Source organism: Hyla sarda, chromosome 8, assembly GCF_029499605.1.
Source record: "Hyla sarda isolate aHylSar1 chromosome 8, aHylSar1.hap1, whole genome shotgun sequence".
Lineage (NCBI taxonomy): Eukaryota > Metazoa > Chordata > Amphibia > Anura > Hylidae > Hyla > Hyla sarda.
The window spans coordinates 155,025,445-155,043,943 of record NC_079196.1 but is presented as its reverse complement, the minus strand read 5'-3'; the positions used below and the strand labels follow the sequence as shown (position 1 = coordinate 155,043,943).

At 41.2% G+C, this 18,499-nt stretch overlaps 1 protein-coding gene across 5 annotated transcripts in view; it reads left to right on the top strand.

The window, feature by feature from the left end:
- SNX29 (sorting nexin 29) overlaps window positions 1–18,499 on the top strand; it is an 819,108-nt gene that overhangs the window by 725,678 nt on the left and 74,931 nt on the right. Inside the window, exon 21 of one of the 5 annotated variants that reach the window (XM_056534823.1) lies at window positions 6,010–6,193. The exons of the other annotated variants lie outside the window; for them this stretch is intronic. Within the exon in view, the coding sequence (XP_056390798.1) occupies window positions 6,010–6,037 (28 nt within the window). The 3' untranslated portion in view covers window positions 6,038–6,193. Of the gene's footprint in view, window positions 1–6,009; window positions 6,194–18,499 lie in introns of those variants that run through there. 5 annotated transcript variants of the gene reach the window in all.

Genomic DNA, 18,499 nt, shown 5'->3' with positions numbered 1-18,499 from the left:
TTTATTTCTAAAATATGAAGTTACTACTTGGCTTTAAATGGACAGTCAAAAGAGTTCTACTGTTTCACCATTTTGGCTTCATTGTCCTCAACACAAAATGTTAAGAAACTTTGCAATTTACTTTAAAAGATTTGGACTTTGGCAATCCCATTTCATTAGAAGAAAGCCAAATGATAAGCTGTGGCGCTATCCCAAAACATGAAAACTAGCTGGTATCTTGAATACAACAGTACTTTATTAAATGGTTACATCCATAAAGCAAAATGCGTTTCGGGTATGAGCCTACCCTTTTTCAATGGCAGATGTGAGGTATAGGTAGTGAATGGCCTTTATATATATTAAAAAAGACCGTCAAACAGATAAAGTCAGAGGGTGTGGAAAACAGCGATACATTACATAAGTATGTTTAAAATCTCCAAAAAGACAAGCGGATAATATACAGCATACTTCAATAAAGGCATGCATCCATATTTTGTTGAAAATAAAAATGTTCTCATATAGAGTAAAATAAATAAAATCTCAAGGTTATATAAATGACAACAGATGTAAAAGGAACATAGTTTTTCTGGAGAAATAAAAGTAAAATGATTCAACTGAAACATAAAACCTAACAATACTATATAGTCATAGCAGGTATCGTATAATCAGAGTAATAGATAAAAGACATAAACTGTAATGTAACGCTTAAAAGAAACAATTTCAGACTCGTGATTGTTTTTGAATGGCAGAGTGAGTAGCGTAATGACGTCATACTATTTGTAAACATAGTAGAAAATAGATGAATGAATGAACTCACGGAACTGACGTGACGTATGGGGAGCGAATTGCGGCTTGTTACAGTTTGCTCAGTGATAGGACTCGCTATCAAGCAAAAAACAGTGGCCCTATGACAACACTCACTGGCACAATTAAGGCACGAAACAATCACGGAGAGAACATTAAGGATATACGTGGCTGAAACTAAACTGGGCTGATGAATCTCCGCAAAACTCAAGAGCGGCAAGTACTAATTGATTGATATTTTACTGTAATATAAAGGCATCAAGTTTAGCAGGAACTTAATACATTAATGATAATAAAAGGGGACTCTAATATAATAGTTTTAGAAAAGATAAGGGATAAACCCATATTTGGGATAATAATATAAACATGTAAAACTCAGTTTGATAAATACACTGTTAATGTGCTAAATTGTTAAAATAGAAACTACAATAAATTAATGATAATAAAAATATAAATAGCTACAGATATTAAAAGAAGAAGGGGAGGGGGGAAGTTGAGCAGCAAACAAATGTGTACATATATGAAATAGGGCATCAGTGTATAACGCCACATTTTGGAGTTTTTTTTTCTTTTTCTTTGTATTTTCCTTTACTGGAACCGCTGCCACGGCTCCTGGTCAAGCTCCAACGGCCTGCAATCCTAAAGAGTACCCCATGATAGGGGTGATATGCCTGATTTCTGAAAAGCATGTAAGAATTTAAAACTTTCTCTTTGGAATAAATGGTCTGTCCGTGTAATACGCACAAATGCTGACTTCTCTAGAACAAAAGGTGCTTTTAGCTGTTCTTCACTTCACTGATAGATGAGTCCCAAAAGAGGCACCTCTTCTATTCATTCAGAATGTCATAATAGTTATAATCTAGACAGCCAGTTGGTGCCTTTAGAACAGGACATTTGCAAACTTTTATCTCTATCTCCGCCCTAAGGATGAGGTTATAATCTGCAGCGGAGCTCAAGAGCCATTGGCTTCATGTATTGCCATTCCACTTTAGGCCTATGAAAAGGCAGGTCTCCAATATAGGAAGGTGAAATAATGTCATTACAGACCACCCAGATTACAGACGGGAAGAGGCTTTTAGCCTGTACTGCTGGGTGCAGCATGGAAGTGGATGTAATTCTAGGATATTTTGTCTATGTCTGAGTGTTTCTCTTATATGTACCGAAGTATTGTAACTAATCTAAAGAGTAATATCTAGTAATGTAGCTAGATCTAATAAATGTATGCTTTAACATACTTTACATGCAGGATATTTGGTACATATGCAGAGATTGTGCCATTGAGCTTTTAGACCCCTAAACACTACCCCTGCAAACAAGCTCTTCAATATTAAGTCCATGGAAGCTCAGGAGACTCTGGCGGTGTGTGTTTTTTCCACTTGTATATTGATCTCAGTCTTGTTTGTACATGTTTTGTCCATCTACGCAGTGGCGTTGCGACCCGGGTGCGGGGGGTGCGGCCCGCACCGGGTGACACCAACCTAATGGGGTGACACCAAGACGCTCCGTAGCCGCACCCCCCCCCCCCCCCCCAGCTACACAGACACCACCTCCCCCATCTGTACCCGACCGGCCTCCGTCAGCACAACCCCCCCCCCCCGCGCTGTGTGTGCCCGTCCATCAGCAACCCCCCTCTTTCTCCTGCACTGTGCGCCCGTCCATCATCTCATCACACCCCCCTCACCTTCGCCAGCATTGTACCCGGCCTCCGCTCCCACGTCTGCGCCGGCTTGACGTCACACCGTATGGCCGCGCAGGAGGACGTCAGTTACGTCACTCGCACGGCGCCCGGTGAGAAGGAGCGCTGCGCTGGATGGGTGAGTGTGTGTGTCTGTCTCTATCTATGTTTGTGTGTGTGAGACTCTGTGTGTGTGTGACTGTGTGCATGTGTGTGTGACTGTGTGTGTGACTGTGTGTGTCTGTGAGTGTGTGTCTCTCTGACTGTGTGTGTGTGTGTGTGTTTGTGTGTGTGTCTCTCTGTGTTGTGTGTGTGTGTGTGGGGGGGGGGGGGGGGGTATAACCAGCGATCTATTGTGGGGAGACTTTGACCCATTGTGGGGAACCTGCGGCCTAATGTGGGGAAACTACTACCAAGTGTGGGGAGTCTATGCTACCTTATGTGGGGAGTCTGTGCTACCTTATGTGGGGAATCTGTGCTACCTAATGTGGGGAAATTGCTACCTAATGTGGGGTAACTGGTACCTACCTAATGTGGGGGAACTGGTACCAAATGTGGGGAATCTATGCTACCTAATGTGGGGAGTAGATGCTACCTAATGTGGGGAAACTGCGACCTACCTAATGTGGGGAATCTATGCTGCCTAATGTGGGGAATAGATGCTACCTAATGTGGGGAAACTGCGACCTACCTAATGTGGGGGAACTGCTGCCTACCTAATGCTCCCCCCCTGGCAGTAGCACCCTCATCATCCACTAGCAACACCCCCCCCCCCCCCAGCAGCACCTCCATCAGCAGATCCTGATGGTGGATGATGGCGGTGCTCCTGCCAGGAGGATGATCCTGCCGATGGATGATACTGCCAGGGGGGATGGCTAGTAGCACCCTCATCATCCTCCAGCAACACCCCCCGAGTAGTAGCACCCCCATCATCCACTAGCAACACCACCAATACCCCCCTCCCGTCGTAATAGCATCAGCTAACGGATGTTGAGGGGTGTTACTTTGGTTGTGGTATTATATTCAGAGGGTGCACTGTATGGCAACGTTATATTCAGAGGGCGCAGTTTGTGGTAGTATTATTAGAGATGAGCGAACTTACAGTAAATTCGATTCGTCACAAACTTCTCGGATCGGCAGTTGATGACTTATCCTGCGTAAATTAGTTCAGCCTTCAGGTGCTCCGGTGGGCTGGAAAAGGTGGATACATTCATAGGAAAGAGTCTCTTAGGACTGTATCCACCTTTTCCAGCCCACGGGAGCACCTGAAAGCTGAACTAATTTATGCAGGAAAAGTTATCAACTGCCGAGCAGAGAAGTTTGTGACGAGTTGAATTTACTGTAGTTTGCTCATCTCTAATTATTATATTCAGAAGGCGCAGTGGGTGGTAGTATTATATTCAGAGGGTACAGTATGTGGCGGTATTATATTCAGGGGTACAGTATGTGGCAAATTTATATTCAGAGGTACAGTATGTGACAGATTTATATTCAGAGGTACAGTATGTGACAGATTTATATTCAGAGGTACAGTATGTGGCAGATTTATATTCAGAGGTACAGTATGTGGCAGATTTATATTCAGAGGGTACAGTATGTGGCAGATTTATATTCCGGGGGTACAGTATGTGGCAGATTTATATTCCGGGGGTACAGTATGTGGCAGATTTATATTCAGGGGTACAGTATGTGGCAGATTTATATTCAGAGGGTACAGTATGTGGCAGATTTATATTCAGAGGGTACAGTATGTGGCAGATTTATATTCAGAGGGCGCAGTATGTGAGTATGTGGTAGTAGTATATTCAGTGGGTACAGTGTGTGGCGGTATTATATTCAGGGGCACAGTATGTGGCAGATTTATATTCAGAGGGTACAGTATGTGTTGGTATTATATTCAGAATGTACAGTGTGTGGTAGTATTATATTCAGAGGGTACAGTGTATGGAAGGTTTATAATCAAAGAGTATAGTGTATAGTAGTATTATATTTAGAAGATACAGTGTCTCTCAGGTTTATAATAATTGTTTTCATATAGAGGATGAGAATGCGCTGATATAGTGAGGAGACGTCTGGGCGTCACATTCTACAGACAGAAGTTTTAGCTGGAACAAGTCCTGGCGGTATGTACCATCTGAATTAGATAAGGGAAGACTATAGAGAAGACGTCACCTGTAGTCACTGATATCATTGTACATTCTCCTCACTATAGAGAAGACGTCACCTGTAGTCACTGATATCATTGTGTATTCTCCTCATTATAGAGAAGACGTCACCTGTAATCACTGATATCATTGTGTATTCTCCTCACTATAGAGAAGACGTCACCTGTAGTGACTGATATCATTGTGTATTCTCCTCACTATAGAGAAGACGTCACCTGTAGTGACTGATATCATTGTGTATTCTCCTCACTATAGAGAAGATGTCACCTGTAGTCACTGATACCATTGTACATTCTCCTCTCTACATCAGAGCTGTAGTCACTTGTCAGTTCTACAGTTAGGTCAGTGAAACTACAACTCCCAGCATAACCTCACCACTGCTCAAAGGGGTACTCTACTGGAAAACATTTTTTTTAATCAGCTGGTGCTACAAAGTTAAACAGATTTGTAAATTACTTCTATTTAAAAATCTTAATCCTTCCAGTACTTATTAGCTGCTGTATAAGCGATTCACAGGAAGTTATTTTCCTTTTTAATTTATTTTCTGTCTGACCACAGTGCTCTATGCTGACACCTCTGTCCATGTCAAGAACTGTCCATAGTAGGAGCAAATCCCCATAGCAAACCTATCCTGCTCTGGACAGTTCCTGACATGGACAGAGGTGTCAGCAAATAGCACTGTGGTCAGACTGGAAAGAACTACACAACTTCCTGTGGAGCATACACCAGCTTATAAGTACTGTAAGTATTAAGATTTTAAATAGAAGTAATTTAAAAATCTGTTTAACTTTCTGGCACCAGTTGATATAAAAGTAAATGTTTTCCAGTGGAGTACCCCTTTAAGTAATTCTGGGAGCTGTATATTTCAATGGTGAAAACTTCTTTAACACTTTCCCATTCTGTGGCAACTGGTATATCTGATTATTATACTGGAATTTCTCATAATGCGCTACAACAGTGGTGTCTGTCACAACAGGCTAAAAACTTACTGAAGGGGGGGGGGGTAGGTATGGGGGTGACACCATTTTCTACCGCACCGGGTGACACCAACCCTAGCAACGCCACTTCATCTACGTAGAAAACAAAGTATACAGGGCATCAATGTAATACCTTCTCAGACAAATACTTGCATTGTAACCCTTATCTAGTACTGCTACCTATGTATGCAAGTTTTTTTCAAACTTTGAATTTATTTCTTTTAAGAAAATAAAACTTTAAAACAAAACAGTATTATTGTCAAAGCACAATTGCTATCTTATATGATATGGAAATATCTGTACAGTCAGCTAGGAATATTCAAGGTTATCAGATGTACAACAAAAAGATGGTTAACGTTTCCATGGCTCTTCTAATCTACATACTTGACTTTCCTTTTCTCCCTCAAAGTTTGGCTAAAGAAGGCAGTAAGAAGTAAGAAGTGCTACTCTCACATATGCAGTTACCTGTGACAAGACTTGTTTGCAGTTCATAAATGAAAGCTTTGCTGCAAAAAAGAATGCAATACAGTCATTTTCAATGAAGAACATAATGAAACTGAATATACATTTTATAAATAAACCAGTGAACTCAGCGCTTCCTGTGTCTTTATTTTTTAACAGTGGTAAAGGTGGGATTAACATAGGGTTATCCTTGACTACCCTCCAACCATATCCATGTTTCCCTTTATCCTTATCACATCACCGTTATAGGACAGTCCTCCATTGCCATCTGTTTGATCAGTAGTAATTTGCTATGAGCTATAGCAAGCCATAGTTAAAGGGGTACTCCGCTGCTCAGCGTTTGTAACAAACTGTTCCATACGCTGGAGCCGGCATCGGGAGCTTGTGACGCCACGCCTCCTCCCAAAGACTTGCATTGAGGGGGCGGGGCATGATGTCATGACGGGGCAGGCTATGAGGTCATGAGCTCCCCGCGCCGGCTCCAGCGTTTGGTACAGTTTGTTCCAAACGCTGAGCAGCGGAGTACCCTTTAAGTATAGTCCAAAATGGTCAAAATCAGCCAATGTGGGGTGTCTATGGGCAACTTTAGTAGCAGATAAGTGTCGTGCAGAAGCTTTTTTTAAATATGGAACATATCTATAAGGGCTAAACCTATGTCCAGTGTACTTCAATTCCATTAGGACCTGCTATCGTTCTTAGAGCCTACTCATAGTTTTCTAGTGAAGACACATTGATACATGAGGCCCTGTGTATTCACTATTGATTATTGTGGCCTTCTGATCTCTCCTTGTAAACATTATAATTATTGAGTCGAATCTTTAGTCTAGTTACTAGATAAATGATTTACATTTCCACCGATTCTGCATTCAGTTTATGGGAATATAGTTTAACTAGCAAAACACTAAGTGATCTCAATGTCGACATGATGAATTATGGGTTATTTAAGAGCACTGTCCAGAAATCAATGGCTGCTGAGGCAGAGTGGAGATTATGTGCTGGTTTTTTAATTGAATGTAATATAACAAGAAATTATTGCTTCTCTTACCAATAAAAAGTATTGAATTATCCTGAGAAGGCGAAATATATGGATCAGAGCTTGTTATGTCCTTTAGATGTATGTACTGTGTAATTATGTCTGCAATTCACATTGGCCAGGTATTTTATTTTCTCATTAGTCTAGGAATAGCAGTTAACTCAAAAATAATCGTCCATTATTTTTACTATGCAAATGATCATTCTATGCAGGTATCCCTTTGCCAATCATAGAATGTCCAGTTTTATCAGTTTTTTAGGGTTGTCTCAAAAAAAAAATAGACAGTGTTACTGATAAGCCCCATCACACAAACACACACCTACCACCCCTTTATTATATTCAATGTTGCACTCACAGGGGTCCAGGTAGCTGAGATATGGGTTGTTGTTTTTTTTTTATAATTCCGCAACAAAGCTTCCACAGATGAATACACCCTTATTGTTCTGTAAATTCTTATAATTTAAAGGCCCCTGTGATTGTCTATAGCAGCTCACTCCCCCTCCTCCCCCCCCCCCCCCCCACCATAGACTTTTATGATTAGTGTGTAAACTCACTTGACAGTCCATCTGGCCTCTGAGGTTTGTTGAAAATATAGCTTTTTCTAAAAGAAAAACTGTCAGCTCCCTACCAGGTACAGAGCTGCAGATAAATGCATAAAGGGGATAAAACTAATCATACCATTGCTGATTGTTGTTTGTAAAGTTATAAAAGTTGTTCGGACATGTCTACAGTGGCAGATTCCCTATCCAATTCATGTGTGAATTTAGCTGAAGCCCTGTCTCTTGCCAATTCTGTAAGAAGAGGAATCTGGTTTAGGTCTTGGAAAGGGGCTTCTGTCCTTAGAAGCTATCCCGTATGAAGTGAATTTTCTATTTGGGCCAGTCTTGGATAGCCTTTTGTAGAAAGCATCCGATAATAAAAAGGGGTTCCCTGCTCTGCCTAGAACTCTTCCTTTCATGAGAATAGACAACCTATCAGACAGGGTCAGGCTAAGAAATTAAAAAGTTAAAGTTTATCAAAAAAGGAAAGAGTTTCATCTATAACACTGACTCTTGCGGTAATGACAATTAAAGAGTACCTTTCACTAAATAAACTTTTCTAAACTAAGGCTATGTTCCCTAACTACTCCTAACACCCCCCTGCTCTTAAAGAAAAAAAAAGCTTTGAAAAGCTGTGTATCTCTACATTCTTCTTGGTCACATAGTGTGAGCTGCCGACAGGAGGATGTGGGCATGCCCCAGCAGGCGCAACATCAGTGAAGCCTGCTGGGGGGACTGCTTCTGCCCTCACTTTGCCGATGAGAGCAGCAGAATAAGAAACTGCAGGCTGGTTTTTACTACACTCCACGGGAGAAGGTGAGACTGCTCCTGCTGTTGGCTGTCATCCTGATTGCGTCCAGCCGAACAGCCCCGCTGTCCGCTCACAGTGCCCACGGCTGCGAGCAAAGAGCAGGGGTCACAGCTGTGAGAGTGGGGGGTGCGAGTGAGACAGCCGCCCTGCGAGTGAGACAGCCACCGGGAAGGGGGGGGGGGGTGCGAGTGATACAGTTCCCACAACCAATAGCTGCGGGCACAGCGCTCGCTCCGGCCTTTCTGAATGACAGGCAGGGAGCAGCGCTGTGCTGGTCACGTGTCCCGGCAGCACAGTCTGAGATTTCGGATTCATGTGTCCAAAATCTATGCGGCCGGGACATGTAGGGAGACCCCTAGTGGGGACTTTTTCAAACAGTAAATACATTTAGAAATAAACATTTTTTTAATTACATTCAATTAAGAAGTTGTTTGGCATACATTAATACACCATATATAAAAAGTTTTTTTGATGACCGGTACTCATTAATGATAATCCTGTAGGGGAGGTCAGTTGTCTTAGTTTTCACAGGCATGAATTTCAGTTTTCTCTAGCCAATGGATCTTACACACCATTCACTTGGGAACTACTCTCGGAGTTAGTTAGTAGTGGAGGCAAGGCAGTAAAACAAAAACCTTGAAGTCGGCGCTGCTGACTCTTGTGAGAAGGATGACGTAGATGCCAGAGGTAATGAGAAAAGTCCTCAGCAGGACATTTAAAAAAAATAAAAAAAACAACAAATGGACAGGATTACGCGTTTTGGGAGGATCCCTCCCTTCCTCAGATCAAGGAAGGGAGGGATCTGAGGAAGAGAGGGATCCTCCTGAATCGCATAATCCTGTCCATTTGTTTTTGTTTGTTTTTTTATAAAATGTCCTGCCGAGGACTTTTCTCATTACCTCTGGCATCTGCCTCCTCCTTCTCACAAGAGTCAGCAGCGCCGACTTCAAGGTTTTTTTTTACTGCCTTGCCTCCACTACTGAACTCCAGGACGACCTTGTCTTCTCCTGCAACCCTTGGGCTCAGCAGTGGCTTGCTTTATTGGTACCCCGATCTTATCGTGGGTTATATGCGCATTTATTATTATTCTAAGGTGAGTGGCCATCTGTAAGCTCCGCAGAGTTTTCCCCCCATCCACCACTCATTGCCTTAGGGTAATACACGAGGCGCCATCCGTCGGTCCTTTATTTTTTATTTCCACTGAGTCTCGGAGTTTAAGAGTTTTCCTTGAGGCTGGTTTCTACCCACAATCATGGAGATTTATCAAAACCTGTCCAGAGGAAAAGTTGCTGAGTTGCCCATAGCAACCAATCAGATCGCTTCTTTCATTTTTAACAAGGCCTCTGAAAAATGAAAGAAGCGATATGATTGGTTGCTATGGGCAACTCAGCAACGTTTCCTCTGGACAGGTTTTGATAAATCTCCCCTAAACTTTTTCAGACCCAACAAAGCCATTACCTCTGGAGTCAGAAGTAATCTCCTTAATCAACAAGAAGGTTCTGGTCTCTGTTTCTTTACCAGATCAAAAGAGAAGTTTTTACTCTCTTTTCTTTTTAGTAAAGAAGCCCATTGCCTCTTTCAGAGTGATAATAAACTTAAAAGGCCTGAATCTCATACGCAATAAACCTTCTTCATGAAGTTTGCTTTATGGTCTCCATAGACTTAGAAGGTGCTTGTTACAATGTACCCATTCTCTTATCAAAGTTCCTTAGTGTTGCTGTTCAATTAAGGGAAACTTAATCCAACTCCAATATCAGGCCCTTTCATTTGGCATCATTTGTCTTTCCGAAACTGGTTGCAGAGATGGCCTCCTACATAAGAACCAGGAAAATGATCCTGATACATTTAAGCCACTTTCTCGTTGTGGCCCAGGTAGCACAATTTTTTCCTTCTCATTAGCAGACAGTCTCCTCAATACCCTTATTTCTAGGTTGGAATATATTCTACAAGAAATCAAATCTAGTTCCTTACAGGCAATGACAGTTTCTATGAATCTTGTTGGAATCCAGACCTCTCTTCTTCCAGAAAAAAAACAACTGTTGGTGGGGAAAAAGCCTCTCATCTCTTTCTTATCACATCAGGTGTTTTACAGGTCAGAATTGTCAGGATACGGGATAATAACCTCCTGTATCCCATCAGTAAGATGGGCAAGAATAAAGCCTCTCTTGGCCACACTTTCTGTCTCTCCACATAAGCAGGGGTCTGCATTCTTTGGTGGGCATAACTAATAAGCTTATAGGTGGGTTTCCCTTGGTCCACAAGAACTATAGTCAACATCACAACAGATGTAAGTTGGGGAACACATTGCAGAGATTCCTTTGTTCAAGTCAGATGGCCAACCTAGATTCTACAAGTTTCAGCAAATTCTACAGGTTTCATCAAGGAGCTTTGCACTGTATTTCTAGACCTTCAAATAGAGAAGGATGTCAGTATCTACCCAAACAATACCACCATGATAGTATACCTAAACAGACTGGGGGGCACATGGTCATATTCTCTTTGACACTATTCTATTACATTTTCTCTCTGGCAATAAATCCCCTGTGCTCCTATACAGTAGTCCATCTGAAGGGGCAAGAGAACAAGATTTCCAGCTTCCTAAGCAGACCCATGCTATACCAGATATAACAGTCCCTAAGCCATGCAGTCTTTCAGATGAACAGGTAGGGACTCCCTTTGGTGGATATGTTTGCAACCAGAAAAAAAACATATATATTTTTTCTAACTGAATATTAAGGACTAGCCCACAGCAATAGATGCTTTTTCTTAGGACTGAAACAGAGAGGTTTATGTTTTTACATCAATTTGTCTAATACCCAGGGCCATCAGGAAATTGAGAGAAGACAAGTCCTATTTAAAGGGGTACTCCGGGGGAAAACTTTTTAATGAACTGGTGCCAGAAAGTTAAACAGATTTGAAAATTACTTCTATTTAAAAATCTTATTCCTTTCAGTACTTATTAGAAGCTGTATGCTACAGAGGAAATTATTTTCTTTTTGAAGTTATTTTTTGTCTTGTCTACAGTGGTCTCTGCTGACACCTCTGTCCATGTCAGGAACTGTCCAGAGCAGCATAGGTTTGCTATGGGGATTATCTCCTGATCTGGAAAGTTCCTGATACGGGTATCAGGTGTCAGCAGAGAGCACTGTGGACAAGACAAAAAAAGAAAATAATACATACAGCATACAGCTGCTAACAAGTATTGGAAGGGTAAATATTTTTAATAGAAGTAATTTACAAATCTGTTTAACTTTCTGGCACTGGTTGATAAAAAAAAAAAAAAGTTTTCCACCGGAGTACCCCTTTAATTTTGATCACATTTTTTTTTTTGGGAGCCCTTTCTGTGGACCAATCTTAATGAAGGACTTTCTCAGTCATGGCCCGTTAGTTCACCATCAGGATCCCCACCTACATTTAACAGCATGAAACCTGCTTAATTTTAAGGAGTAGATGTTTGTCTGACCAGGTTATTTCTGCAATGCTTGCAAGTTATAAGAAAGTAACCTTAGATACTTAAGAGTTTCTTTGGTTTGCTAGTGACAACTAGGTAGGTATCCCTAATATCCCTCTAGTCCTGAATTTTATGCAAGCTTTCCTTTCAGCACCTTGAAAGTTTCAGTTTGTTTCTGAATGCCAGATTAGCTGACGTTATTTGGTTTAAAGGGGTATTCCAGGAAAAAACTTTTTTTTTCATATCAACTGGCTCCAGAAAGTTAAACAGATTTGTAAATGACTTCTATAAAAAAAATCTTACTCCTTCCAATAATTATCAGCTGCAACAGTGCTCTCTGCTGACATTTCTGCTTGTCTTGGGAACTGCACTGAGTAGAAGAGGTTTGCTATGGGGATTTGCTTCTAAACTGGGCGGTTCTCGAGATGTGTCATGAGAGAGGACTTAGACAGAAAAGAACAACTCAACTTCAGCAGCTCATAAGTACTCAAAGGATTAAGATTTTTTAATAGAAGTCATTTACAAATCTGTTTAACTTTCTGGAGCCAGTTGATATTTTAAAAAAAGTTTTTTTTCCTGGATAACCCCTTTAAGGGAATCATTAAGAGATTCATTACAGCTGTCATCCTAAAATTCCTTTGGACCTTTAATCTGGTGTTGTCTTTCTTAGTGGAGCCCTCCTCCAAGCCTATAGACTGCATCTCCATTAAAAATTTAACTTTTCTTCGAGTAATAACAACAGCAACAAGGGTTAGTGAAGTACAGGCTGTGTCGGCCTTCCTTCCTCACACCACCATCCTGGAAGAAAGAGCTGCCATGAGAACTTTGCCTGGATTTACTCCAAAGGTAGTCTCGCAGTTCCACCAGGAAAATGACACTATACTCCTGTCTTTTTGCAGGGATGCCTCTTTAGAATCCTAAAGAGGAGTCCTTGCATTGTCTAGATGTGAGGAGGTGGCTTATTAGTTATCATGGGGCAACCAAAGATTGGTGTAGATCAACAATTCCCCTTATCCAGTTTGAGGGAAAATATTAGTGGCTAGTGGTCAGTAAGGCTACAGTCAGAAGGTGAATTTGTCTAGCAATAGCTCTAGCCTATGAAAATAAGAGCCTGACATCTCTTGAATCCTTTGGATGTCAGAGGGTGCTTGTGAAGGTGCTCCACTCCTTGCTTCCAGGTGTAGCAGGAAAGCAGCACATGTGCGCAGGAGATATAGGACGGCTACTTGCTGGTAGAAAGAGGGAAGAATATTTATGAATAGGGTGTAGCACAGAGCGGATGCGCGGGGGTATAACAGCGCACCAAGAGGCTAAGGAACAAGTGCACCAAAGAAAATCATTAAAATTTTAGGTCGTAGTTTGGGAACAGCACTACCAATCCAAAAACGGTAAACAACAATGAAATCTGCATCACAAACACTATTTCTTTGTACAAGCAGGTTTGTGCTGATGATGCAGCAGTCAGATTCCCTTTAATTTGCCCTATTCTAACCCCAATAAAGATCTATTATTTCTATTTATGGGCTGTGTGACAGCAAATATTTTGCACCATGATCTTGTTTCATTGGTAAACCACGGTTTTGACTCCGGTTTAAAAACCGTACTGCAACCGCAAACGTTTTTTTTAAGCATGGACGTCAATGGGAAACGCACATGTATACGGTTCCATACGGGAAAAACGTATACGTTTTTACTTTGCACATGCGCATTTGAATCCTAAAGTCCCCACCCAAGACCCCTCCCATTAAAAATGTACAAAATTTTCAAAAACGTATGTTTTTTTTTTCTATAAAAACTGACGGAACTGTATGCACTTTTAAAAACAGTATACTGTTTAAAAACGCATATGGTTTACTTTTTTCCATACTGTTCCATCCGTTTTTTTGCCATACGGTTTTCTTTAGAAAAACGGATTGAAAACAGTATGGCAAAAACGTGATGTGAACCCAGCCTTAGTCTTGTGACCAAATTAGCCACGACAGTTGGCCTAACACTGAGAGAAATTGCCATAAAATAGTATGTATAGCACTTTTTATAACTTTATAGTTATGCATTTATGTTTGTATATTGAATTAATTGTTAAACTAAATAAAAAATGGACATCCTGGGCACCAACCAAGGAAACTACTGAAGTACATAGTATGTATAACACAGATTATTAAGAATCACTATAATGATCATGTTTGCTTTTATGTAGTTTGTTTATTTCCATACATTTAAATGGGCACTGTCAGATCTAAAAACTTGTTACTGATGAAAATTAAAGACCTTTTGTAATATGTTGTTTATTAAATATAAAAACATTTTTTAAAGAAAATAGCTCCTGAAAATCCTACCACTTGGGGTCACCATACCTACTGCTGCACTAGGGTTGTCCATGAGTCATGTACAAGAGATGAATTATAGACAAGGCTGTATGAGCAGACAGACCAATCACCTCCCACCACCAAGGGACATGCCCCCTTCCTCTGAGAGAATATCTAACAGTGAGCTAATGAAAAGAGGTATTTTTATTATAAATATAAGTAGGTGATAGGCATAAAAAATAGATGTACATAGTCAGGATTAGGTACTTTTTTGTGTGTGGGATCTGACAGGTACGCTTTAAGTTGATGCACTTAGGGTGCATGCACACCGCACTTCAAGCAAATCCCCACCATATCTGTACCGTACCCCATATATTTTAATAAGCTGACCGAAATCAGCTAGTGAATCTGGTTGGGTCATTTTCGGACCATATCCATTTTTACCGGACTGAAAACAACGGTCTGCCACGGTTTTCAGCCCGGCAAAAAGAACATCTAGAGTTTGAAAATAACTCCTGTCAGCTCTTAGAAATGAACGGGGTTATGGCACGGGTCCATTGATGATACTGCAGCAGCTGTCTTTGTCTGTATGTCCAAACTGTGGTGTGCATGAACCCTTGGGAGACAGACATTGGCAAGGAGAAGGGTTAGGGGAAAATGGAAATAAAAATAAAAAACTCACCCTCATAAATCAATTCTCTAAACATGCCAAGGCTTGGCTGGCAGACCAGCATAGGATTGCTCAATAAGTACAATAGTGCCAGTATCATTATATTACACCAGCAAACGGAAGAGGACTGTTATTCACTCCCTCACCTCATTCTTTCTCCAGCTGCTGCCTTTATATTACTGGGTCTTCCCCTTTCTTTCTTTTTTTTCCCCTCCCTTCCCCCTTGACAACAGCTGGCCGGTGCTGAAACACATCTGATACTCATCCAAGAACCCTTACAGGGCCTACCTGCTCTCCTCTGTCAAACCTTTTTTTTGTTTGTCTCTTCTTTATATGACAGTAATGTGTTAAGAGCTTCTAATGTATAGTATGTTTTCATAATAACTCATATGCAATAAACAGGATTAAAAAAACAAATAATTGTGTGCAAACTGGTGTATAAAAAATGGCATCAGGAAAGAATGGATAGCCAGCGCAGAGTAGAATGCAAAACCGTGATCCTTTATTAATAATAATCCAACTTCAGGACATGGCAGTAAAAGTAACGCATTTCTGGTGTCTTTAAAATGGACAACCTTAGTCATACAAGATACAAAGCATGAAACAGTTTTCTTAAATAGGGGTCACATGACACGAACAGGTGTCTGAAACCTGAAAATGTGACAGGATCAAGGTATAGAAAATCTCTAAAAAGAGAACAAAATCCAAATGATATTGAAAACAGGCATAACATAGTAAAACTTATGTGAAGTATTATAGTCTAAATTGGGGCTGAGACTACAATAGTCATACCAAACTACCCATCAGCTGGAAAATAGAATAAATATACAACAGAGAACTAGCTATGACTACAAAGGGGTATTAATAATGTAGTATTACATCTTGAAGTTTATTTAAACCCTGTGGGACCCTAGTAGCTAATTTAATTATCCAAAATTCTTCTACATTTTCTGCCTGTGATTTCTGCCCCTGGAAGGCAGACTTACCCATTCCATGGCCACTTATTGTAGACATGAAACACCTCCATGGTGTTCTACGCAATGTGTAGACAGTGCCGAAACCGTTCTGCCCGTTGAAATGTGGTATTTCTGAAAGTAGTTTGTGAATATGTGTCTTTAGCGGGTTAGTCATACATCCTACATATTGAAGTTTGCATTTTTCACAGGAAATTTAGTGTTGCAATTAAAGTATTGCTTTATGGTGTACGACGGACCCGTTGTATATGAAGTAAAGCGAGTAGATGGATGTTAGTAGTGGTAGTTTTTTCCACTCCTTACAGTGTACATTTTCCAGCACTCTGTGATATTATTCGTAAATTTATGCCTATTATTTTGGCTGATCCCTCATATTTTAAGGCAATGAAAGGTGGTTTCAGGTGTGTTGCAAAAAGAGCACCCTAATTGGGCCAGATTGTGTCTCTTTTGCTATTTTCATCTAATCCTACTTGGTTAAAACATCTGGGATACTTTTGTTGCGGCCATGGCTGCTGTATATGTTGCAGAATTATGAATCCATCTACTAGCTTTACTTCATATGCAATGGGTCAGTCGTACACCATATAGCAATACATTAATTGCAACACAAAATTTGTTGTTTATTTGATTTCCTGTGAAAAATGCAAACTTCCATATGTAGGATGTACGACAAACCCGCTGAAGACACATACTCGCAAACACCTTTCAGACATACCACATTTCAACAGCAGAACGGTTTCGGCAGTGTCTACTGCGTAGAAAACCATGCAGGTGATTTTACTGCTATGTCCTGAAGTTGGATTTTTATTAATAAAGGATCACAGTTTTACATTCAACTCTGTTTCCTTTGGGTGGATGCTGTCCCACACTGTCAGAGACGCAGCGGGACTTTCGGGTGAGCTGGACTACTTGCATATATCATAAAAAATGGCGTAGTTTATAATATTGTTTTTAGAAACAAATACAGTACCTCTCCTGTTCTGGAATATATATGTTTATATTAAAAAGGTTATCCAGGTTTTAGTATTCCTTTTAAAAAGAGTGAGAAATGTTTTAAAATAATAAACCAGCAGGTACTTCTCTTTCCATTCCCACGCTGATCCCCTATTCAGACTCCATTGTGCACCCTGGTCTTCCTTTTGAAGCTGTTGTCACTTTACCTTGGCAGTCATGTGCCAAACATTGGGCATCACCAATCAGTGGGCAAAACCAATGCCAGTGTACTGATGCGAAAGGTTATTAACTGCTGATTTATTATTTTAAAGCACTTGGGGCTTTAAAAAAAAGAACAATAAATATATATATATATATATATATATATATATATATATATATAATATATATAAAATATGGATACCCCTTTAACCTTGTGACTGTATAACAACTAGTATAACGGACAGAGAGTATCATGAAATAATACATAAGATTCACTTTCTCTTGAATTTTGTCTGGACAAAGAATTTGCTTTGACAAACAAAATGTAAATTTAAAACCTAATGTGAACTGTCTTTGATCATTTTTAACCCCTTAAGGACTCAGCCCCTTAAGGACTTTAACCCCTTCCCGCAGAATGTCATATATAAACGCCGGGTTGTGCAGTGCGTTCGCGCATCCCGGCGTTTATAAATGACATTCAGTTAACCCGGCGATGCGCAGCATCGCACGGGTTAACTGGCAAAAGTCCCGCTGTTTCCAGCAGGGGACAACTTCTGCTTCACCCCCAGGACCATCCATTGATGGTCCTGGTCAGCGATCACTGTGATTGGTCCCTGTGGACCAATCACAGTGATCTGGGGTGAAAGTTCAGATCCCCCGCACTGCCCGCCCCTGGAAGTCGGGCAGAACGGGGGACGATGGCTGCGGGGGCTCGCGGGAACCTGCGGCATAGGGGGGGAACACGAGGGGACCGGCAGCCTTACCAGATCCAGCGGCGGGACCGAGGGGCAGCGACGGGTAAGTATGTGGTCCTCAGAAGCAGCAGTGAAGATCTTCACTGCTGCTTCTAGGAGTCTGAAAACTACAACTCCCAGCATGCCTAGACAGCCTTTGGCTGTCTGGGCATGCTGGGAGTTGTAGTTTTGCAACATCTGGAGGGCCCCCGTTTGGAGACCATTGTATAATGGTCTCCAATCTGTGCTCTTCCAGCTGTTGCAAAACTACAACTCCCAGCATGCACTGACTGTCCAGGCATGCTGGGAGTTTTAGTTCAGCAACATCTGGCCCTTCAGATATTGCCGAACTACAACTCCCAGCATGCCCTTCAGCTGTCTGGGCATGCTGGGAGTTGTAGTTTTGCAACAACTGGAGACACACTAGTTGGGAAACATTGTTTCTAACTCAGTGTTTCCTAACCTGTGTGCCTCCAGCTGTTGCAAAACTATAACTCCCAGCATGCACTAACAGACCATGCATGCTGGGAGTTGTAGTTTTGCAACATCTGGAGGGCCCCAGTTTGGAGACCATTGTATAATGGTCTCCAATCTGTGCTCTTCCAGCTGTTGCAAAACTACAACTCCCAGTATGCACTGACTGTCCAGGCATGCTGGGAGTTTTAGTTCAGCAACATCTGGCCCTTCAGATGTTGCCGAACTACAACTCCCAGCATGCCCTTCAGCTGTCTGGGCATGCTGGGAGTTGTAGTTTTGCAACAACT